This window comes from Dermacentor silvarum, chromosome 4, assembly GCF_013339745.2.
Source record: "Dermacentor silvarum isolate Dsil-2018 chromosome 4, BIME_Dsil_1.4, whole genome shotgun sequence".
NCBI classification, from domain to species: Eukaryota; Metazoa; Arthropoda; class Arachnida; order Ixodida; family Ixodidae; genus Dermacentor; species Dermacentor silvarum.
The window spans coordinates 1,365,691-1,390,308 of record NC_051157.2 but is presented as its reverse complement, the minus strand read 5'-3'; the positions used below and the strand labels follow the sequence as shown (position 1 = coordinate 1,390,308).

The following is a 24,618-nucleotide window of genomic DNA, read 5'->3' as shown; positions in this document are numbered from 1 at the left end:
GCATGTCACTCTGAGCGCGACGGCAGAGGGCCAGAACGTCTTTAATGTAAGAGGTATAGGATTCCTCGGCTCCCTGGACGCGGGTAGCGAGCTTCTGTTTCGCTACTTCGGAGCGCCCAGTAGATGTGACCAGTAGATGTGAAATGCTGGCCAATCAGGGAAGTCGCACTCATGGTTGAAAAACCAAGTTTGGGCGACCTGCCTCAAGTAGAAGGCCACATTGCGGAGCTTGGGTGACTCGTCCCAATGACTGCAAGCGCTCACCCTGTCGTACTGGTCAAGCCAGTTTTCCAGGTCTTCGCCGCGAAGGCCAGAAAAAACCTGAGGGTCGCGTTGCGGTGCGGTGACGGACCAAATAGGCCCAGCTGGCGGAGCTGAGGTGGTGGCAGCAGTGGACGCGGTGGTTTGTGCCATGACTGGTGTTGGCGAGCACAACCGTCGACCAGAGTGGAGCTCCAGGGGTGACCGGTAGAGCAAGAGGGCGGGGATACCCCGCACCTCCACCACTTGTGAGACGACGCCCGGGACGAAGGCAGAGCTCTTGTATTGTCACACAGCGCGAGACAGCCCACGAACACCAACCCGACAATATGATGATGATTATGAGGATGGGTATATACACATGAAGACGATGATGAACTGCACAGTTAGCGCTCACAATATATATATTGTGAAAAAAAAGGGGGGGGAAAGACGAACGTTTATGGCATATTTACTGACTGACGTTTCGGCCGGAGGACCGGCCTTCGTCGGAGTGAATACAAATGTGGTTGCGTTACAGGTATATATTGTCACGTAGTAGTGACGGTAAATAAAACAGTCGCAAAACTGTGTATGACGAAACTGGTTGTTTATTGGGCGAACCTGTGCCCACAAAAGCAAGCTACACTCAAAGCACAACGATAGCGGCGAACACAGTCGGCGATCGTCGAAAATCTGATCAGCGGCAAAACGCGTCGGCTTTTATACCTGAGTCATCGAAGGTTCCAGAATAATCCTTGGTACGCCCGTGTCTTCCAGAAAGTTCTAGACAATTCGCGTCGCTCATACAATCAGATAACATAAGCGTCGGTGAAAACAGGCAACGGAAAGAAGCATCGATAACGTCCTAGAGAGAGAGAGAGAGAAAAAGGTGAAGGAAAGACAGGGAGGTTAACCAGACATTATCTCTGGTTGGCTACCCTGTACCGGGGGAGGGGTAAAGGGACTCGACAGGAGAGAGAGAGAAAAAATAAGTACAAAAAAGGGGAAAAAAGGAAAGAAAAAAAATCACACACACACACACACACACACACACACACACACACACACACACACACACACACACACACACACACACACACACACACACACACAACAGAACTGTTTCTGTGGGCATTGTCAGTCTGCGAAGGCGTTCTAGTGTTGAATAGTGTCAACGTCCCATCCTACATCACACAGTGTACGATAACGTCCTAGAAACTTCCGATACAGGCGCGTCCTGCGCCGAGCGATAACGTTTAACATTGGTTAGCCGGTGGAAAGCGGCCATCGGCGAAAGATAAACATGTATACGTGTCAATACCCTCCCCTTAAAAAGCATTGTCCCGATGCTACAAACAAACGCGAAAGCGAAAACAAAACGACGCGTAATAAAGAAAGAAAATAACAAAGTAACAAAGTACCTATAAGCTCGTCAGCGGGCGTAGAAAGGCTTAATTAAGACGCACGACGTGGATGACTTCAGGTCGTGCCCGGCGCCGCTGTGATTGCGAAATGCCGTCTAGCACGACCTCATAGTCCAGTGCGCCAATACGTCGTATTATCTAATATGGTCCGAAATAGCGACGCAACAGTTTCTCGCTAAGTCCTCGTCGGCGTATCGGAGTCCAGACCCAAACACGGTCGCCGGGCTGGTACACGACGTAGCGTCGTCGTAGATTGTAGTGTCGGCTGTCGGTCCTCTGATGGTTCTTGATGCGCAGGCGGGCGAGCTGTCGACCTTCTTCGGCACGCTGCAAATAAGTGGCAACGTCGAGATTTTCTTCGTCAGCGACGTCTGGTAGCATGGCGTCAAGCGTCGTTGCCGGGTTCCTTCCGTAGACCAGGTTGAACGGCGCCATGTGTGTCGTTTCTTGCACGGCCGTGTTGTATGCGAAGGTCACGTACGGAAGGATGGCATCCCACGTCTTTTGTTCGACGTCGACGTACATTGCCAGCATGTCGGCGATGGTCTTATTTAGGCGCTCGGTGAGGCCATTCGTCTTCGGGTGGTAGGCGGTGGTCCGGCGATGGCTTGTCTGGCTGTATCGCAGGATGGCTTGAGTTAGTTCTGCCGTAAAGGCCGTGCCTCTGTCGGTGATGAGGACTTCTGGGGCACCGTGACGCAGGAGGATGTTCTCAACGAAGAATCGGGCTACCTCGGCGGCACTGCCTTTGGGCAAGGCTTTTGTTTCGGCGTAGCGGGTGAGGTAGTCCGTAGCGACGACGATCCATTTATTCCCGGACGTCGACGTCGGAAAAGGCCCCAGTAAGTCCATCCCGATCTGCTGGAACGGTCGGCGAGGTGGCTCGATTGGCTGTAGAAGTCCGGCTGGCCTTGTCGGCGGTGTTTTGCGTCGCTGACAGTCTCGGCATGTCCTTACGTAATGGGCGACGTCGGCAGAGAGGCGAGGCCAGTAGTATTTTTCTTGTATCCTCGCGAGAGTGCGTGAAAAACCGAGATGTCCAGCCGTTGGGTCGTCATGGAGAGCTTGCAAAACCTCTGGACGCAATGCTGAGGGTACCACGAGGAGGCAGTTGGCTTGGAGAGGCGAGAAGTTCTTCTTTAGGAGAATGTCGTTTTGCAAGAAAAACGACGCCAATCCTCGCTTGAACACCTTCGGCACAATGACGGTCTTGCCTTCCAGGTAGTCTACAAGGCTCATTAGTTCCGGGTCGGCTCGCTGTTGTTCGGCGAATTCGTCGGCACTGATTGGTCCCAAGAAAGTATCGTCATCCTGGTCGTCCTGTGGCGGCGGTTCGACGGGGGCGCGAGACAAGCAGTCGGCGTCAGAGTGCTTTCGCCCGGACTTGTAAACGACGGTGATGTCGAATTCTTGAAGTCTCAGACTCCATCGTGCGAGGCGACCTGAAGGATCCTTCAAGTTAGCTAGCCAACACAAGGCGTGGTGGTCGCTCACAACTTTAAAGGTCCTGCCATAGAGGTAGGGGCGAAACTTTGATGTAGCCCAGATGATGGCGAGGCACTCCTTTTCTGTTGTGGAATAATTTGCTTCCGCCTTCGATAGCGACCGGCTAGCGTAACTTACAACCCTTTCTAGTCCATCAGTCCTCTGCACAAGCACGGCGCCGAGTCCTACGCTGCTTGCGTCGGTGTGGACTTCGGTATAGGCGTTTTCGTCGAAATGCGCAAGTATTGGCGGCGATTGCAGGCGTCGCTTCAGTTCTTCAAATGCTTCGAGTTGCGGGGTCTCCCACTTGAACTCGACGTCAGCCTTCGTGAGATACGTCAGTGGCTCTGCGATCCGTGAAAAATCATTGACGAAGCGCCTGTAATAGGCGCACAGTCCAAGAAATCTACGCACTGCCTTCTTGTCAGCGGGCAGAGGAAAGTTGGAGATGGCCGCCGTTTTCTGAGGGTCGGGGCGCACTCCAGACTTGTTGATGACGTGGCCCAAAAACAAGAGCTCCTCATAAGCGAAGCGGCACTTTTCTAGCTTTAACTTGAGTCCGGAGGTTTTGATTGCTTGAAGAACTGTTTCAAGGCGCCGCAGGTGTTCTTCGAAGCTTGAGGCAAACACAACGACGTCGTCCAAATAGACGAGGCAAGTCTGCCACTTCAAGCCTGCCAGTACTGTATCCATGACGCGTTGGAAAGTCGCAGGTGCCGAGCAAAGACCAAACGGCATGACCTTGAACTCGAACAGTCCGTCTGGTGTTATAAAGGCCGTCTTCTCCCGGTCCCTCTCGTCGACTTCGATTTGCCAGTAGCCGGTTTTGAGGTCCATCGACGAAAAATACTTTGCGTTGTATAGTCGATCCAAGGCGTCGTCAATCCGTGGGAGGGGGTATACTTCCTTCTTCGTGATCTTGTTGAGGCGACGATAATCGACGCAGAAACGTAGGGTTCCATCCTTCTTCACTAACACCACGGGGGACGCCCACGGACTCTTGGACGGCTGGATGATGTCGTCGCGTAGCATTTCGTCGACTTGTTGCCTTATGGCCTCACGTTCGCGCGCCGAAACTCGGTACGGGCTCTGACGCAGTGGGCGGACATTTTCGTCGGTTATGATGCGGTGCTTGGCGACAGGGGTTTGTCGAACTTTTGACGACGACGAGAATCAATCCTTGTATTGCAGGATCAGAGCTTTTAGTTGTTCTTTCTTATGCCTGGGAAGGTTCTGATTGACGTCGAAAGTTGGTTCAGGTATTATAGTCGTCGTTGCGGGTGCACTGGCATCCGTGAAGGCGAAAGCACTGCTGGCTTGTACTATTTCGTCGATGTAGGCGACCGTGGTGTCTTTGTTAATGTGCTTGTATTCGGGGCTGAAGTTCGTGAGCATCACCGTTGCTTTCCCTGCACGTAGCTCAGCTATGCCTCTAGCGACGCAAATTTCACGGTAGAGCAGTAAGTGATGATCGCCCTCGATGACGCCCTCCATGTCTGCAGGCACTTCGGTACCGACGGAAATCATTACGCTGGAGCGAGGCGGAACGGTGACTTGTTCTTCAAGCACATTCAAGGCATGGTAACTTGTGCTTGTAGCCGGTGGTATCGCGTTGTGCGTTGAAAGCGTTATTGACTTGGACCTTAAGTCGATGACTGCACCGTGTTGATTTAGAAAGTCCATGCCTAGGATGACATCCCTGGAGCAGTGCTGCAGGATTACGAAGCTCGCCGGGTAAGTGCAGTTGTTTACCGTGACTCGCGCTGTGCAGATTCCAGTCGGCGTTATTAGGTGGCCTCCCGCTGTCCGGATATCGGGTCCTTGCCAGGCTGTTTTCACCTTCTTCAACTTGGCGCCGAACGCGTCCACTGAAGACGGAATAGTCGGCGCCAGTGTCGACGAGAGCGGTGACGTTATGACCATCGATGAGCACGTCTAGATCGGTAGACCGGCGTCTGGCGTTGCGGTTAATTCGTGGCGTCGGATGACGGCTCCGTCGGCTTGCTCTGCTGCTGCTACGTTGCGTCGGAGGGTCTTCTTTCTGCGGCGAAGTGCTGTCAAGGCTGTTGCTAGGCGGCATGCTGATATCTCGTCGTGATGATTCGCGAATCGTCGTCGTCGTCGGCGGCGGAGGATCTTCGGCATTGCGTCGTACAGCAACCGCACCTCCATCGGTTGCTGCCTTTAGTTTCCCGGGTAAGGGCTCGGAGATCGGCCCCGGGTGGGACCGGTGTACAGACGGCGATGCGGCGAGATGTAGCGGCCCGGTGACGGCGAGCGTGAGGGTCGTCGTGGTTGCCACTGGGCTCCGGCGAGGTAGTCGGCGATGTCACGTGGTCGCTCGCCAAGCTGTGGACGCGGCGCGTTGACGGCGAACCCTCGTAGGCCCACCTCGCGGTATCGGCATCGGCGGTAGACATGGCCGGCTTCCCCGCAGTGATAGCAGAGCGGGCGGTGGTCGGGGGCGCGCCAAATGTCTGTCTTTCTTGGGTAGTTACGCTGAGCGACGGGCGGACGTGCTGGCAGCGGCGGTGGCGGTGGACGACGGAACTGTGGCGTTACGGTGCCCTGGCGCGAGCGTGAAGCGGGGCCTTGACGACGGGCAACGGCGGCGTAGGTCAGCGCTTCCGGCTGGGGTTGTGGCGATTGCGGCTGCACATCGGGATCTCCAAGTGAGCGCTGAACTTCTTCTTTGACGACGTCGGCGATAGATGCCACTTGAAGCTGCGACCCGGGAAAGAGCTTCTGCAGCTCCTCGCGAACGATTGCTCGGATGGTCTCGCGCAGGTCGTCGGCGCCTAGTGCTTGAGCATCGGCGTAGTTGGTCAGGGCACGGCGGTTGTATTGCCTGGCACGCATTTCAAGCGTCTTCTCGATCGTTGTGGCCTCGGAAAGAAATTCGGCGACACTCTTGGGCGGGTTGCGCATCAATCCGGCGAATATTTGCTCTTTGACACCCCGCATCAAGAACCGAACTTTCTTTTCCTCAGACATATCGGGGTCGGCGTGGCGGAAGAGGCGAGTCATCTCCTCCGTGAAGATCGCGATGTTCTCGTTCGGCAATTGCACTCTGGTTTCTAATAAAACTTCGGCCCTTTCTTTTCGCACGACATTCGTGAAGGTCCTCACGAAGTTCTCACGAAAAAGGTCCCACGTCACCAGGGTGGTCTCTCTGTTCTCAAACCAGGTCCGAGCAGCATCATCCAATGAAAAATAAACATGGCGCAGCTTAATTGTCGTCGTCGCTCCATTTGTTGAACGTCGCGGTCCTCTCGTATGTCTCCAGCCAGGTTTCAGGGTCTTCAGCCGATGATCCACGAAAAGTCGGTGGCTCCCGAGGTTGCTGCAACAGGATGGGGGACGCTGGTGCTGCCATTCTGGTCGTTGACATGGCCTTGATTGCGGTGGTCTTTTCGGGAAGAAGTCCGAACTCCGGCACAAGTCCTTGCTGCCTACGGCTAGCTCGCTGGTCCTTGGCGACGTTGGTCTCGTCCTCCGGTTTCGGGCTTGGGTCGCGGCTTTGCGGGGGCGTTCGGTGCATGAACGAACTAGCACCTCCACCAGATGTCACGTAGTAGTGACGGTAAATAAAACAGTCGCAAAACTGTGTATGACGAAACTGGTTGTTTATTGGGCGAACCTGTGCCCACAAAAGCAAGCTACACTCAAAGCACAACGATAGCGGCGAACACAGTCGGCGATCGTCGAAAATCTGATCAGCGGCAAAACGCGTCGGCTTTTATACCTGAGTCATCGAAGGTTCCAGAATAATCCTTGGTACGCGCGTGTCTTCCAGAAAGTTCTAGACAATTCGCGTCGCTCATACAATCAGATAACATAAGCGTCGGTGAAAACAGGCAACGGAAAGAAGCATCGATAACGTCCTAGAAACTTCAGATACAGGCGCGTCCTGCGCCGAGCGATAACGTTTAACATTGGTTAGCCGGTGGAAAGCGGCCATCGGCGAAAGATAAACATGTATACGTGTCAATATAGAGACACTAGACACTTATCGCGTTGTCCGACATGACATGCGCACAATCTATCTATCTATCTATCTATCTATCTATCTATCTATCTATCTATCTATATATATATATATACCGGGTGTTTTTTAGCTGCACCAAATGTTTAAAATTAGAAAAATACCAATCTTGGTCACGTTATGTTTACCATTCGAGTGTACGGATTGGCGGCCAGATACAGAGCAATTTCCGCACTTACGTGCGTAATTAGAGAAGTTACGGTAATTAACTTTCTCATTATCAACAATAGGTGGCTACAGCAAATGAGTACTTTGGGGCCCGTCCTCGACACTACCTATCCCAACGATAAAATTTTGAATAGCGGAGTTCAGGTGGGAGCTACGCGAACAATTAGTTCCCCTTGGCAGGCTCCTTGAAACCGAAACTGGCCGCAAACTAGAGCGTCTGTGTCGTCGACGTCGCCGACGTCGCAGAAGTTACGCCAGTTTAGTTTTGTTCTTTTAAGGCGTGCCCTGAAAAGACAAACGGGGAAGAAAACGTCTGCGTGAGACGCAAGTATGCGTTGTGGTTAGTGAGCGCAAAATTGACGCGATTTTGATTATGTATCTCTGGAGTTCACCAGGCTGTGCAGTGTCACCATTAGGTGCGATAAGTGATAAGGGTATGAACAGGCAGCTCGGGAAGTTAGGCTGCAGAAGTGATGTTGAAGCGTTGGTTATTTAGAGCCTTTGGTTTAGCTCTACGTATTCGCAATGTACACAGACGGTCGCGCCGTGTAGTGACCAGCGAGAGAATTATTTCAAAGAGTATCCGCACAGTCAATGGCACGGCAAGTTGGTTGTTTATTATATGGGCACAGCGTTACCGTGTGGCCACAGAGAAAGAAATTCAACAAGATGGGACACTCGGCAAAAACTGGCAACGGGAAACACGTCACGCTATAGTATTTATGCAGAACGTTAGCTGCCGCGAGCATCGAAAAAGAAAGTGAAATTAAGTTAACAGACATTGATTTATTTTTTAACTCTTTGCCGCGAAAACTAAAACGTTTTGCGTATAAATGAACTTAAACTTTGCGACTCATTTTTCTTGCCTTACCTAGCGACAGGCCAATGACGCGCCAGATGCATGCGTCATCCGCCAGACACTCCCCCGAAGCCCGCGAGGACGGCTGCGCGCGCTTTTGAGCGCTCGCGTGCGGCGACCCGTCTGTTTCCTTTTTGTTTTTTTGTTTTTTTTATGTAACCTGGTTTATTGGTCTCTCGGCGTACTCTTGCGTTCCTTCTGCACTGGGACAAGACACCACTGCATTATTGGACTACGGCAAGGTGAGAAATCTTGTTTCACAGTCTACGAGACATTTAGGCTTACGGCATGGGACCGAGACTTAAGACGCAGTTAGCGAAAAACAGCTCGGCCATCCTGGCGCAGTTAATTTGAGTTAATGAATCGTGCTGGGACATGTTTCCGACGCTTCCTAGGGGATTATTGTAACTTATTTCGGTTTTTGAGGCACACTGGCCGCACAGGGCGCCGTGTCGCAGTTTGCGAGAACTAACTCGGCCGTGGTGCGCAGTCTAGTGCATCTTGCTAGGAGAAGTTTGTGCCGCTTTCTCTGACGCCAGACATTACTGAAAAGTAATTTCGTTACTTTCTGGGGTACTTTTGAGGCACGCTGGCCGCACAGCGCGCTGTGACGCAGCTAGCCATAAGCAGCTCGGCCGTGGTGATAAAGTTAATACCCCTGTCACACGGCACGTGTAATGGCATTCGCAGCGAATGAGATTACGTGTTAGTGCCATTTTTGTTGCTTCTACACGGGCATAGTGAATGACATTCACTGCTAATGGCATTCGCCCGTTGAATGAGTTTCCCGAACTCATTCACGCGCGACTTGTGTACTCTCGACGACAGGGGCTTGGCAAAAAATTACAAAATAGATAAGTTAAAACGAAATGTAATATATTTTCAGATGACCATCCAGTGTTTACCATTGTATTGTTAACAATATAGTGAAAAGATGTAAACAGCAAGCACGATTTGTAGGGTTTCGTTATCATAGCAGCCTGCCGATAAACATTACCATCAATTGCGAATGCCATTTTGTTTACCCGTGTAGACCGGGAACCCAAGACGGCAATGACATTCGGTATGAATGTCATTTACTACAAATGGCATTACATGTGCCGTCTGACAGGGGTATTAGTTTGGCGTGTAATGAATCTTAGAGGGACAAGTTTGTGACGTTTCTTGTGGCCCCGCAACAACATATACCCTCTTTCGGTACTCACGCCCACTTCTAACACCGTGCTCACGCCTGTTGAAAACGCGATGGGCGATTGCCAAGAGTGATAACATATGGGAGTGTGTTGCTAACGCCGGATGGAGCGCGCAAAAGATAGCGCCGAGGAACATATCAGAAACTTGTCATTCAAAAATTCCGTCTTCTAAAGGACTGAAAACAGGCTTTGCACCTACGCATTTGTCTTGAGTGCGAATAGAAGGTATTCTGCGGACGTCTAGCATGGTCCGGCTGGGAGCCTCTGTTGCCTCCGTCTCAGTGTATGTAGCGTACCGTCGCGTCGCCCGTGGCCAAGTTTTGGAAACGCAACGTCGCCCGTGTATTTGTGCTGCCAAAGTGCAGGAAATAATGCCCAGAAATAGAGGAACGCTTGGAAATCAGATGTTTTCATATTTTGTGGTATTGTTTGGGATGAGTCGGCTATTTTCTACGCCATGTATGTAAAAGCGAATTGCTTTTGTTTGTAATGCCGCCCATTCACCGCTTTCGCACGTTTCGCCTCTACACGCAGTATTCCGATGTCTAAATACCAAAATGACACTTGCTTGTAACATGCTGTTACGTGCTTGTAACAAGCTTTTAATTTACTGTTTTTCAGCTGGTGCCGTCCGGTGGAGCTTCATACGGGAACTACTGCTTACCTGGGGTCACAACGTTGGATGAACGCACAAAGCGCGGAACGAGCTTTTATATAGAGCAAAATAAATATTTCCACATTCCACAGAAGGTCTTGCGTCTACTTTGTGAAATTGCACGTGGCACAGATTCGATGGGACTTACCAGATCGTTCGCAATCATTTTTACCAAATAATAAACCGATTCCGCACGAAGAGCAAAAAAAAAAAAAAAATCAGCATATCCACGGGGTGAATGATGATGAGTGGGGCGAAGCTCCGGAGGGAATCATCGGTAAGCCGTGAAACTATTCCGTGAAATTCGCCCAGTGCATCATATAAAGAGTGAAACACCGTGTATATATTAAACATCAAACTTTTATTGTACTGTTGGTTTACGTGGTTCCTTCATTATCACCGCTTTGTGATCGGTGAAATGCAGGGAAAGGGGTTCTTGTATGGGTGTTAACGTAAAGTTGGCAAACACTACATCGATGCAAGTTCTCCTGATGGTGGTTGGTTTCGGGTAGTCTAACGATATGCATCTGAGTCCATATCTGATTGCCATATGTTGCATCAACCAGTCCTTACTTCTGTCTGCAACGTCGACGTTGAAATCGCCGATGAGTAGAAACGGTCTGTTCCTGTCGCCATGAACGCCAAGAGCGAGCGCCTTTTCTTGTTATTAGTGGTATTAATTCCAAGGACATTAGGGAGCCTCGATGCCAGCGCCGCCGTTCAGGGTGGTGCCATCCTTTGACCGCACCCGCGCCGCCGCTTTCTCGCTGCGACGCCATCTTGAGTCACAGCGAGCGGTTGCGAGTCCTTGGTGCGGGTGCTTAGTTCGAGACACAGTGCGCGCGGGTGCTTCGCTGACCCTTCTACTTGCTGGACAGTGTTCAGCCGCATGAATGACAAGCTTGTCAAGTGCATCGAGTCGACATGACGGGCTGTTGTGTTCCCAAGTGCACCGGATCGACGCGTAAAGGGCTTCGTTGTTTACGCTTCCCCCGGGACCCAGAGCGAAGGAAGAGATGGGAAGCCCAAGTAAAGCGGTATCACTGGAAGGCAACGGATAGCTCCTACATTTGCGAGGTAAGTGTCAAGAAAGTTTAGACTATCGCACCGTGTTTTTCATTTAAATAAGAAAGTATTCTCTGATCCTCGCTCACGTACCTACGTTCGCTCACGAACTAAGCACTGCACCGATGCTGAGTAGCCTATGGTTTGCGAGCGCACGTCGCATAGGCTTTTGCCGTTTTGATCGGCGTAGTCTATGCGAGTAGTACCCTTATTTTAGGAACTGACGAAAATGCTTCGCCGCGAAATAGCCTTACATTAGCTACAAATCGTCATGTAAACCACCTATATTACTTTTTCACGGGAAGCACACATCGTGTGTCTCTTGTTTCTTATTTTTTTTTCCCTCAGTTTCTTTTTTCGCTACTCGTTATTTGGGACTAAAGCACGCAGTGCTTCTTCTGGGGAGAACGGCTGTTGTGTACGTGGCAAGCGAAGCATTGTGATTTTCTCTATTCTCAGCAGATATCTTGCGGATCTCAGGTTGTTACGTTATATAGCTGATTTTTTAGATGAATATGTTTGTAGCGTGGTGCTCGCAAGCCGATGGTCATTCGTGCTCATTCCCGATCGTGGTGGGTACTGTGACGGTCTTTAAATGCCTGTGCACGGTATGCCCAGGTGTAGTAGAGTTAAGGGGCATCATGGGACCAAAATGTTTCGGCGCTTTCTGGCATGGTGTCTGTTGTAGCCTGTTCATTTCTTCGAAACGTGTGAAGCGAGGTAATACAGCATTACTTCTGCGAAAATTTATTTTTAAGCACTGTAATGGGTTCTCTGTATTTACAAGGCAACTTTTCATATCAATAATCACTTTTGTTGTTTTACTTGTACTTAGAAACACTTTGAAGAGGACCAGTACGAGGGAAATCGACAGGATGGGCGCCGTCTGTTAAAGTCAACAGCCCTACATCATCATGGACTATATTTTCGAAATGAAAAACATTGCTAATCTGTATTTGACTGTCTTAGTTTCATTTACGGTTTTTGTACGCGATATGTATGCAGTGTTGTTTATTTTTTCAATGTAGTTATCAGTGTTCTAATGGTTATTTATAAAATGTTCTGTACTCGCCATCGATGTGTTTGGCTGATGCGACGTATTCGATGGCAGCTGTTGTATTCTGGCTGGATATCTTGATTAATATTACCCGCGGTTGCGTTTTCTTGTTTGCATTCTTGTTTTCGATTTATATTGTGTGTAATAAGGTTGACGTACTCACTTGAACCCCCCCCCCCCCCCATGTAATGAATAAATTTAAAAAAACTCTCACTATCCCGAATTGTGTGTCGAGCCTACCTTGCGAATTTTTTTTTAATCTCGTCTTTCAACAAAACCTTCAGGCGCCACACAGTACATATATTTTTCATGTACATATCTCTTTCATGATTGATTGTACTAGACATTATAAGTAAACGTATTTTGTGCATCGTTTGGTTTCTTGTGTGTACTACGCAAGATTGACACAGACAAGTTACGTTATATTTTTCTCTACAGCATTAACTAAACCTTATTTTCACATCGCAGTTATTTTTACACCAGCTTAATCCTGTCAGCACACAGTTTTATAGGCAAAAAAAGCAAAATTGCGCGTAGATATCGTCAAATAATTGCAACGAACGCGAAGAGCGCGCGCAACGCAAGGGAAACTAACCGCCGAGCGCGAGTGGCTGCTACGGTAAAGGAGGCGTGACGTGTAAACCAAAATACAACAGAGAAAAAGAAAAACTTCCACACACAGGGGGTCGCAAACCTTATATACCAAGCATCGAAGTGCAAACAAAAAAATAGTGCGTATTTCAAACATACACATGGCATATTAAATGTAAATTGAATTAGGCAACTTGGGGCATGTTCCCGGCGCCATACATTTACGTCTTGGACCTTCGACGAGTTAACGGCTATTGGTTATGAAGATGTGCAAATGCGATACCGATAAAAAAATCCTCATCAAGGCAAAGCACTTGGAAGTGCGCCGCGAGTAACACTATTTATGAACGCAAGCGTAGCCGAGTCTCAGCTCGTGTGACTCAATATGGCGGCGCCAGCGGGGTTGTCTCCACCCTGGACGGCGGCGCTGGGCATCGAGGCACCCTACAAGGACATATACACACAACGCCATCTATTGAGCAATTCATAAACTAGAGGTAGCAGCCTGACGACACGCTTCGGCGTCTCTTTCACTTACTAAAATCCCTATATAAGAAGAGTACCGCCATCTACTCTTTCCTCCGCCGTCTCCTTTCCTAAAGCGCTTGCTTTTTTCTTTACTTTTTGCTTGCGAAAGCCAAGTCGACGGTGACGCACCTAGAAAGTCTACGTTGAAGCTTTCAGGCCGGGCGCGCGCCGCCGCCGTCGCCGGCGACTGCGGCTGCGCAGAGGACTTTCAACGTGGCTCTGAGGCGGAAAAAAAGAAAATATAAAGAAGTGAAAAGCGCGCGCTATCATCGTCTAATCGGGGAGACGGGAGAGAGAGAAGCGGCGTTTATCAAAGGATGGCGGTACTTTTCTTATATAGGGACCTTATCACGTACGGACACACGACACCATCTATTGAGCAATTCACAAACTAGAGGTGGCTGCATACTACTACTACTACTACTACAGAGGAGGGAACGACCCACACCCTAAGGAGCTTCGCCCCTAAAAGGGATGGGGGGGGCGAGGGGGGAGGGGGGGGGGCGCTAGCTTGCGTTCAAAATGCGCGCGCCCAAAACCAGAAGTGATTTATACCGACCGCTTGGCGCGCTGCAGTCAATTCGGCCGCTGGGCGAGTGTCCCCTCTTGTTGAATTTCTTTCTCTATGGAGTGGCTCTCTATGCGCGGGCGCGTCCCTTTTTTGTTAAAAGCTTCTGCATACGCCATGGAAGACAAATAAGTGTTGCGTGCCTCAGTGCACCAACCGAGCGGCGAAGGATGAGATAAGCCTTCGTTTGTTTCCGCTGGACGCGTATCTTAAAAAGAAGTCGGCGGTGACGCTCCGGATCGGCAAGCCTGTGACTCCGCCAATGAAAGTTTATGGCGCACACTTCGTCGCCAAAGACTTCTTCTGGAGCAGCCATCGGTTAGCAGAATGCTAATCGTTGACATTGCTCACGAAAGCATAAACGGAACGCTTTTACGATGTGGTAGTTGTAGCTTACGTGAACTTCAATGCGGCGCGAAAAGACAAGGTAACCAATTCGAACCGATGCCGACGTCCGAACGCTACCGCTACGGCTGAATATTTGTAAATAAGGCTGCCCAAACGCTCTCGCTACAGTTGATTATTTGTAGAGCCATTTAGGCAGCTGGTGTCTGGTTTTCGAGCGCAACTGACGGAGCGTAACTAGGTTCGGAGATTCTTAGCCGATCGCTATAGCTCTCTGGCATATTTGCTTGCACTGACCTTTTTTTGATTGATTTCAGAACAAGATCGGTGGTCTTTTTCTGGCTTAAACCGAAAACGCTCAACTCCAGCCGTAGCGTTCGTTCTAGATACGATCCAGGGAAAACGACGTCTTCAAAGGTCCTGTGCGTAAGACCGCTCTTTTGTAGGCTGTCGACCATCGCTTTTATTTCTGTGTCAAACTGTGGGCATAGCCAAATGGAAATATTCGATGTGGCCAATCTCACCAAAGAGGGCACAGAGTGGGGAAGCGCAAAGCCCGGTCTTGAATAACCAAGCTGGGGTGTACGCGGAGTCGGTTCTGATGGGGTGCAACAGTGTCGCTTCTTCGCGAGTAAATTCATGAGTCATAAAATAACAAGCACGCACGCAGTTCTCGTTATGCGCGCTTTTGGTTATGCAGCGGCATTCCGCAGCCGATGAGAATAAAATCTAAAAAATAAGAATACACTCGGCGTATGCGAGAAAGATGAGAACACACGGACGCCGCAGTCGCCTATTCTGATACTCTCTCGGTCCGCCATCATGGATCGCCTCGCGCGCCACCTGTAGTTCGTGTGCATTGCGAATACCTTTGCTCTCGTGCAGCGCGACAGTCGGGTTTCGTTGAACTCAAAGGAACGTGAGCGCTCGCTTTGGCGGTACAAAGTTTTGGGGTCGAAATTTGCAGTCCCTAGTTGAGCGGCTTATATTGAAATCGGGGTAGGAAGCCTGGTGAATTAAACAGCTGATTCCGGGCGTTTGCACGCTGAGGGGTATTGTGTTGCCGGGATCGACTCTTCCGTGCCGGTTGTTGTGAGATGGTTGGTAGCATTCCGAGTTTGCAGCTGTCCGCTGCAAGCCAAGTCATCCCCCTTGCCACCAGCCATTCTCTTCCTGCCCAGCGGTTGTCAGCACTGGCCGGTCGAGATTTTCCGGGCCGCGGAGGAGCTGTTACGTTCGGCGACTAGCGGGGGCGGGGAACTTGGAGTATCTCCTCATTGCCTGTGACGAATCGCTTCGGGAAGCTGAAAAACGTCCCATGGGAAAGATCAGTGGCGACACCATGTCTGGACACGTACAGGCAATGACAATGGTTACTATACGGACGCCGACCACGACGCTCGGAGCAAGAAACTCTTGGAAAAGGGCCGCTTCTACGACGCTTTCTCACGGCCGCTCGACAGACCCGCTGACCGCCAAGGTCGTTCCTCAAACAAACCTGTCGATGGCTGGCCCTCTTCCAGGGAACCCAGACGCGTCAGCTTAAGTCAGGCTACGAGTGTCCCCTCCTTTCTGTGGGGGAGTGAGTAGTGTGTGCCCGAGGGCACTTTCGGGGTACGAAGGCGCCGGGGGATTATGCGTACCCTCGCCCTCAAGGCGGACCCTTCGGTCACTCTCGACGCTCCGATTGGAGGATGGTGGGACCGCAGCTTGGCCAGAGGGCTTTTAAGCGGACTTTTGCGGCTCTCTGGCGTGCTTCGATCCAGTCATGCTAGACTGATGAGATGTAACGTTCTCTACTTCTCATGTAAATATTGTAAATAAACCCAGTACTCTTCGTTCTTGATGAGAACCTGTTCCTCCCTTCAACAACGTCTTTAGCGTGGATGAGGCGGGCGACGGCATGGGACAGCTACCCCTTTGGATATGCCCGACCCCAACTCTTACAGTGTCCAAAATGAATTAGCAGGCCAAGTCCCAATTTGACCTGCCTTAGGGTGCCTCGATGTCCTCCTCCCCCGCCGCTCCGGGGGAGGAGGACATCGAGGCACCCTAACCTTTCTAGGATGCGAGCGCCATCTGGACATCATTTTCGCAAGTAAAGTACCCGAACGCGCGGCTCTAGGTCTGGTAGAAATGCTGGAAAAGGGGTTTGGTCTTTGAGTTTCCTCTTAGCAGAATTAGGTTTTCGCGTACATTTAAATTACAATCCGACACCGATTGGTAAACAATCCGACGGCGAATCTGACGCCGAATGGTAAAGTCGTACTTTACCATTTTTCTGACGGATTTCACTGTGAGAAATTCCATTTTTGTTCACTAAAGCCTTTCACCACTTGGAGGGCCTGCGCGGTCGGGGTGGTTAGGGTGGTTCGACATGATTTTCTGCGCCACCCGCCGAGATCGCATGCCGACGCCAGTTGCCGACGCCGGATTTCTGCGAGGGGCCCTTAACGCTGTCGTGTTAATAAAGTAAACCAAATTACCCCAAGCCCGTTATTGCGCGCCGACAGCCAAACCCATGAGGAGTGCGCCGCGTTATCCCTACACAAGTTCCGACAGATGGCGACTCTCCTGTTGGGTGCTGCGCTTGCGCTCGCGTCGCCTCAACTAGATGAGGCATGCGTGTATGCTGCAGTCCAGAGACCACTCGGCACATCCTAATGGGATTCACCCAGAGAGAACCGTACAACTTCCACAGTGGAAGGAAACATCAACAGATGAGCCGTAAAGATAAGCAAGAGACGATTAGAGTACTGGTGGAAAAAAGATACTACCTGATCTCTTAAAATCATAGGCAGCGGTACAAGGTAAATTTTGAAAAAGAAAGATTAATGAGAGGTATACAAAAATGCTAGATAAAGAACGTGTATAGTATACCTGATTAAATCAAGCAGGCCAGGTGACTATTTGTCGCCGCCCCGTTTCAATGCCAATAAATCACCATCATCGCGCGTCAACGCTACGTCGGACTATAAAGCGGCCTTTAGAAGACCCACCCCGAGTATCGGCTAAGTTTGGCTAAGAACCAGCCAAGCCAAACCAAGTTTAAGCAATGCTAGGGAGGGGCTGTCCTTCGCACCACTTAGCTTTTGGGCTGTGGGCGTCTCCTGTCGTCGTTGCCGCTCATCAATCCGGCGTAGAATTTCACTTCTGTCGGCGTGACGGGGAGGCGCCGCGTTTACGGGGTTACGAGCCAGTATGAGCTATTTAGCGGTGTATCACTGCATGCTTCGTTCCTGCCCAGGTTGCACGCTAGTGGAGCTGCATTTTTTATTAATTGTTTGCTGTTGCCCCGAGGCGCGCGTGTGTCCAAAACGCATAGGCTCGACCTGCAGAGGAGACAAGCGCCATCTGGATGGTGTTTTTGCAACTAAGCCACCCGGTATGAATTGCTGGAAAAGGGGTTCGAGTTTCCTCGTAACAGAATTATGTTTTCTCGTCCATTCAAATTACATTCCGACGCTATCGTTGGTTGTGGTTAAGTCATACGTTGCAATGTTTCTGACAGATTTTACTTTGAGAAATGTAATTAGTTGACCAACAACCCTGCGTGGTCGGGGTGGTTCGGGATGATTTTCTAAGCCGCGGACGCCGTACGCTGACACGGGGTCCTAAACGCTGTCGCGTTAATATCCACGAATTGGTTGCCGCAGCCGTTGTTATACAAAGCGCTCCATGCACGCAGTTGTCGGGCCTGGCACTCATCGGGCTGGGCGCGTTCCTGCTGATCGACGAGCACCGGTCGACGCTGTTCCGGCTGTTCCGGGCGGACGAGCACTACGCGCTGCCGCAGTACCTGGCCTACGCGCTCATCGGCACCGGCCTGCTGGTGCTCCTCGTCGGCTTCTTCGGCTGCTGCGGCGCCGTCAAGGAGAGCAAGTGCCTGCTGGGCGCCTACTTCGCCTTCCTGTTCGTCATTCTCGCCTGCGAGCTGGCCATCGGCGTACTCGCCGTCGTCTTCCAGGACAAGGTTCGCCTCCGCAAAGAACCACAAATCGGTCCCCTTTCCCCACGGACACGTTAGAAGGAAATGATAAGAGTATTAGAGAACTAAAGCATCGCGTCAAAGCAAAGAACGCGACACGAGGCATCGCACTCGAGAAGGTACTAGTCTACAATAACGTTCGTAATTATCATATAAAAATTTCAGCAAGAAAAAATCTAAATTGTCATGCGCATTTGCGGATAGGGTAAAACAGCGAAACAAGAAACCCACAATAAAAACTAACATAATACAATGCACCATAGGTCGCAGTGTAATGCACTATACATCGCAACACCACACTCAGGACGAGAAACGCACTTCATGCATCAGAGAAAAATTGATCTTTATAGCATTTAACAAGGGGAAAAGAAAATAAATACAAAAGCAAACATATGAATAAGTTTCGAACGTAGTTGTCGTTATTGAGAACATATGTGACGTGTTCGACCAAGTGTTTGTCGCTAGGTGTAACGACTTTCCCGCCTGCTTAGCTCTTTCTGTTTTGCTGTACTCATTTGTAGAGACTTCGATGTTAGAAAAGTTGCTTTGAAAGTGACTTTCTAGAGCGCAATTTATTTAGAGGTGGGCGAATATTCCAACTTTCAGATACGGATTGAATACTGCACACTAGCTATTCGAAGATAAACTGTTCGGTATTTACGAATATTCGAAACTAACCAAATATTTCGCATTAACCGAATATTAGTCCGATTACTTTTCTTTATTTGCTCAATAAAGTATAGCAAATCATCAGAAATGAGACAATGAACAAAGTTTTCGAAGATGTAGAGAAAAAATGGATAATGCAAGATTTATTTCGCGGAGGAAGCCTGATCGACAGTGAGATGTTCTGGAGTTGTTTCTTCGCGAAGGGAGCAACTCTTTCCTGATCACATGGAACAACTGTTTCTTTTCCTAAACAGACCTGTAATTTTCGCTTGTAGTCTTTCAGTAAAACTTTTTTTGACAGTCTAGTCACGCGGCAGTTTTATATTTTTACGCTACAACGTAAAATGAGTTCCTTGCAATCTCCCATTTTACTGTGTCTACGGCACACAAATCCTTCTTCTTCTTCTTCCGCAACTTCTGTTTTTTTACGGCAACCATTTATTTATTTATTTATTTATTTATTTATTTATTTATTTATTTATTTATTTATTTATTTATTTATTTATTATTTATTTATTTAAATGCCATTGAGGGCATTGATTAGGGAGAGAGAGAAAAAAAACGTTATTGTTGAAACAAAAATACAGTATGTTACGCTCACAAACTAATTATTAAGAATAAGAAAAGCAGAAAAATTTCACGTGCCACGTTAACATGAATAAAAAAATCGCAGTTTCGCCCGAAAGGCGAACCATCAGTTGCGATAGCAAATTTACTAGTAGAGTATACTAGTAAATTATACTAGTAGAGTATACTAGTAAAGCATCAATTGCGATAGCAAATTAGTAGAGAGTTATACGTAGTAAGGATAGTAGTTTCATCGGCTGTATAAACTTGGACACATTCGCTTACTAACTGAATTAACAAGCATGGCGTCAGCGCGCACTAGCAAACATGAATAGATGGCACTCGATGACCGCAGACAACCGCTGTCAAAACTCTGGCGTGAGCAAGCGCGGCACCAGCAGCGAGCGAATGTTCGTGTGGTCTATCGCTTCAACGGAAACTGAGCGGCAAAAGCACAGCGCATACAAAGATAGGAGTTGTGTGCAGATCGCTTTCAAAGTATACAGCGCGCGCGACCGCTCGCAGCCGCGCCAAGTACAAGTGCGCAGTTGATGGCAGAATAGAAGCCGCACGCCCTCCCTTCCCACTTGTCTCCTTTTGCGAGCGAAATTTATTCGCCAGATCCCCTTCCGCCAGGTCGGTAAATGCGTTCCGGAGCACCCCCCCCCCCCTCCCTCGCTTCCGTCCCTCCACGCCCTTTCGCGCGACGTCGCGTTTGCTCTCCGCCGTGCGTTCGGTCTCCGTGAAAGCGCGCGTCCCTCGCGCGCTTTCATTCGCATATACAGCATATGGCGCGTTGCGACAATTTTATCGCCCTTGGACTCGATACGGAGCCTGGCGGCGACGGCAGAAATCCGCTTGGAGTGTCCATATTATTGCTGTCGCATAAACATTAGCAATCTAATTTGAAACCTCACTGTTTAGAGCGACAAGTCTCATGGTTAGGTGGTTATGGGGAAAACCTTGTCGAAGGCTCTATAAATGTAGCATAGATTTTCATTTTTTAAATGTATGGTTACAGGACTCTCGGTTATCAGTTCAAACGTTTGAGTTTCTCATGAACGCAGAAGCTCCCAACTTATCAGGGACTACCGAAATTTTTCAGCGATAAACACCCAGCTCTTCGCATTCTTTGGTGACTTTTTTTTTTACCAAACTTCTTAGAACACTCAGTCGAAACAAATTGGTGTAAGATTCCTGATCTCATCAATCGCTACATACTCTTATGGTGTGTGAGCAATAACAACGCTGCTACTTGGTTTAACAGACACTTAAACAGATTAAATAACAGCAAGAAGCGACTGTTTCGGAGACCAGAGGACGTAAACAGACCGGACCGTTGGCTAGCGTATAAAGAAGCAGCTAAACTTATCATTTTAGCAGTGCTCTCCCTAATATGGTTAACACAAATCCCAAATGTTTTGAAGTATTGTTAGAGGAAACAGCGCAAACAAAACACTTACTACATCCTTTGGCATGGCACTTCCTGATCATGACTGCGCAACAGTACTAAATAACACATTCTAAAGTTCATTTTCATGTGCTTCAGTGCAAGAGTACCCAGAATTGGGTCAAAACAGAAATAGATAGCTTTTGAATACACTGGTATCGGCGCAATAATCAGAAAGTTCTTGTCTTCTTGCGGTTCAGATGGCTCTAAATTTCTGGAGAACACCAGTGAATACTTCTCTATTATAATGCTGTCCATCTTCTCGCAGTCTTTAAGCACTGGTTCACTGCCACAGGACTGGAAAACAGGTAAACTCATACCTATTCATAAATCTGGTGATACGTGAAACCCATACAGTTACAGACCAATATAATTTACATCGATACCATGTAAAATAATAGAACACTCAATGTACACTCATCTTAAGCACTTTCTTGGACTGTCTTACTCCATTTCAACATAAGGATTATAAAATGTCCCCTCCGTGTTTATGTTTCAAATGATATTTCTTCCGCTGTCACTCCTGTGCCGTTTTTTTTTTTCCCTCAACCTCACCTATTCTTCCATTTCCAGTTCTTCCCTGCATCTCCCCTAACACTCAATTTATTATCCTCTTCCATGCTTTTAAGCATTGATCAACCATACGAGCGCTTTTCCAGGTACACCTGTCTCCCCCCCCCCCCCACATGTTTATATTGCTAATTATATTTTGGCTCCAGTGTGACCCTCCTGTGCCGTTTTTTTTTTTCTCCACACAAGATCCACACCGAGACAGTCCAAAATCCCAGACGGCAGGATACCTTTTTCGGCGCCTTGACCACACAAGGTCTCGCCAATTCTGTATACCGCCGCGACGACGCCTACGGCGAACTAGTGAGGCTAACGCCCCTTGACGGACCAAGCTGCTCCCTGTCAACCACAAAATTACCCGATGCCTTGATGCTACGCTACTCAAGTCATGCTTTCAACTCGTATTGTTACTTGCACACTGACCGGCTCTTCAGGAACCCCAAACGCACGCCGCCCACGGCACCTCGGAACGCTCACTCGCCTCTCGCTCCCCCAGCCACCTCTTATGCTTTTTTCTTTTCTTTTTCTTTTTCTTAATTCTTTTTTACCACTTTCTCGCTCTCCCGCTCTTGTCCCCTCGTCTTAGAAACCGCACCTAGCCAGTCAAGCGCCAGCGCTCATTTTCTTTTCAGTCTCTCCCTTTACAGCCAGCCACAGCCGACATCGACGTGACGTCACTCCACTAACCCTTTAAAACTAACCCGCCGAGGATGACGAGGCCGCCTTTGACGAAGATAGGTCCTCCTATCGAAACGTTGGCCAGCCTTTCTGAGGCACCGTATCTCTGTTTATAATCCTTATTCCTCGTGTGCTACTCCATTAGTCAGCCACCTTTTTTCCATTTCAACATGGATTTCGCAAGACACTTTCCGGTGATACTCAGCTTATAACGTTCACAAATGACTTGCATGATTACATCAATGCCGGTCTTCCTACCGACTGCGTTTTCCTCGATTTTTCTAACGCTTTTGAAGAAGTTCACAACTCTCTCTCCTCTTACAATAATTAAATATGTTAAAAATTGACCCGACATACATAATTCAATGGATTCAAACTTTCCTTACTCACCGTGCTCAATTCGTCGTTACCAATGAGACCACGTCACCTATGACGAATGTTCTGTCTGGAAGGCTGCAGGCATCGGTCCCCGGCCCTTTACTGTTCCTAATATTCATAAATGGCTTGCCTACTAACATTGTGTTTATTTTCGGATGACTACGTGGCATATCGTGAGATAATCAATCGTTCCGACTGCACACTTCTTCAAACAGGCCTGAACACAGTGCATGAGTAGTGCCGTATACTTGGCAGATGGAACACCAGTAAGTGCAAGGCAATGCGAATTTCCTAAACTAATGTACTTCAGCCAACGTGTTACACAAATAATCAGCCGCTAGGATCAGTAACAACATACAAGTACCCAGGAGTCAATTTCACCAACTTGGAAAACGCACATCGAACATGTTACTTCGAAAGCCAAACGCACTTTAGTCTACCTGCGCCGAGACCTTTATATGTTGCCATCATCCGTAAAACTACTGCTCTACACTACATTTATCCGCCCACAGCTTGAATATGTCAGGTTGGTATGGGACCCGCATTAGGCTATTAAACCAAAGCCCCGAAGCAGAACAAAACCGCGCAGCCCACTTCACCTTTTGTAACTATCATCGCACATCGCACAACAGAAGCGCCACTGCAGCTTCTGTTACTCGCCAGTCGCAGGAAAAATTCTCGTATACGTCTTTCCCCAAAAATTACTATCACAACACACATCTGCTTTCATTGCTTCATTTATTTCTGCGCCTCTTGATCATCCTCAGAAGTTCGGCATGCCCGGAGGTCATATTAACTGCACAACAATAACACGGGGACTAAGAAAGAACAGGCGACGAAAGCTCCAATAACATGTCTTTCTCAATGGTTGATAGCGGTTATTTTTCGTTTAGTTTTTCCTTGTGGTCTTCAGTTGCGCCACCAGACTGGTCATGTGACGATGAAGTGCTTAAGTGTCAAATTTCTTGCTGAAATAGACCAGTTGGGAGTTAGTGCTTTTGTCGTCTTTTCTTTCTTAGTCCCCGAGTTGTTGCGCAGTTAATATGAATCAGTACCACCTCGCCTAGATTTCAATACACAGAAGTACTGCGGTTGCACACTCACTTTCATTTTTATTGCGATAGCCGTTATACGGACACTTCAACCGGATTTCTGCCGTCGGCGTCGCCGTCGCCGTGAGGTTCCGTATAGATAAAATCTTCGCCGCGCGCCGTATGCCCGAGCGGAAGCGGGCGGGGACGCGCGCTATCACGGAGAGCGAACGCACTTAATCTCCCACGCGCAAGCAAGGAAGCGGGAAACCAGCCCCGGAGGGAACGGGGGGGGGGGGGGGGGGGGGGGGGGGCGCACCTCTCTGCCAACAACCGCGTTCGTCGCTCGCCCGCACCGTCTCTTATCTCCACACGGCTCTGACCTTTGTATGCGCTGTGCATTCGCTGCTCAGTTTCCGTTGAAGCGATAGACCGCACGTACCTTCGCCCGCTGCGGCGTATGCGCTTGCTGCCAGCGTTTTGACAGTCGTTGTCTGCAGTCATTCAGTGTGATCTATTCATGTTTGTTTGTGCGTGCTCACACCACGCTTGTTCATTCAGTTAGTAATAGTCGGGCCATATTTTCCAACGCACGCTACACATGCAATGCTGCCCGGATTGGCAGTGCAGCGCTACAAGTGTGTCCCTTCGCACGCGCTGCCCACGGGAAGCGCTTCTCATCAACACCACCGTTTCACACGCGCCTTCTCGTGGTCATCGAGTCTCTCTTCATGTCGGTCTACTTACGCCGCAGCACACCTGCTTACTTAATTAGCTCATGTTTACTACAATTCACATTGCTACCAAAGCCGCTCACCTTACTTCGTATGACGTTGATGTGTTGCTATCGCATTCATTGCTTCGCCCTTAGGGCGAAACTGTGACATTTTTTTACCATGAGTGCGAAAGATTGGAACCAGGTACCAGGGCTCCTCTCCTCTGTAATGTATTTTGACGGTAAAAATAAATAAATAAACGGCGCGCTGGAAACCATGCTCCTTTGGCAGGAAGAAGTTCTTAGTTGTTAGGTATTTCATAATTGTAGATGATATGATAAGCTT

General features: G+C 49.1%; 1 protein-coding gene across 1 annotated transcript in view; it reads left to right on the top strand.

Moving 5' to 3' along the window:
- The window catches only part of LOC119449337 (CD151 antigen-like), a 114,766-nt gene that overhangs the window by 41,602 nt on the left and 48,546 nt on the right, over positions 1 to 24,618 (top strand). The window contains exon 2 of the mRNA XM_037712503.2: positions 17,915 to 18,199. Coding sequence (XP_037568431.1) covers positions 17,915 to 18,199 — 285 coding nt within the window. The remainder of the gene's footprint in view (positions 1 to 17,914; positions 18,200 to 24,618) is intronic.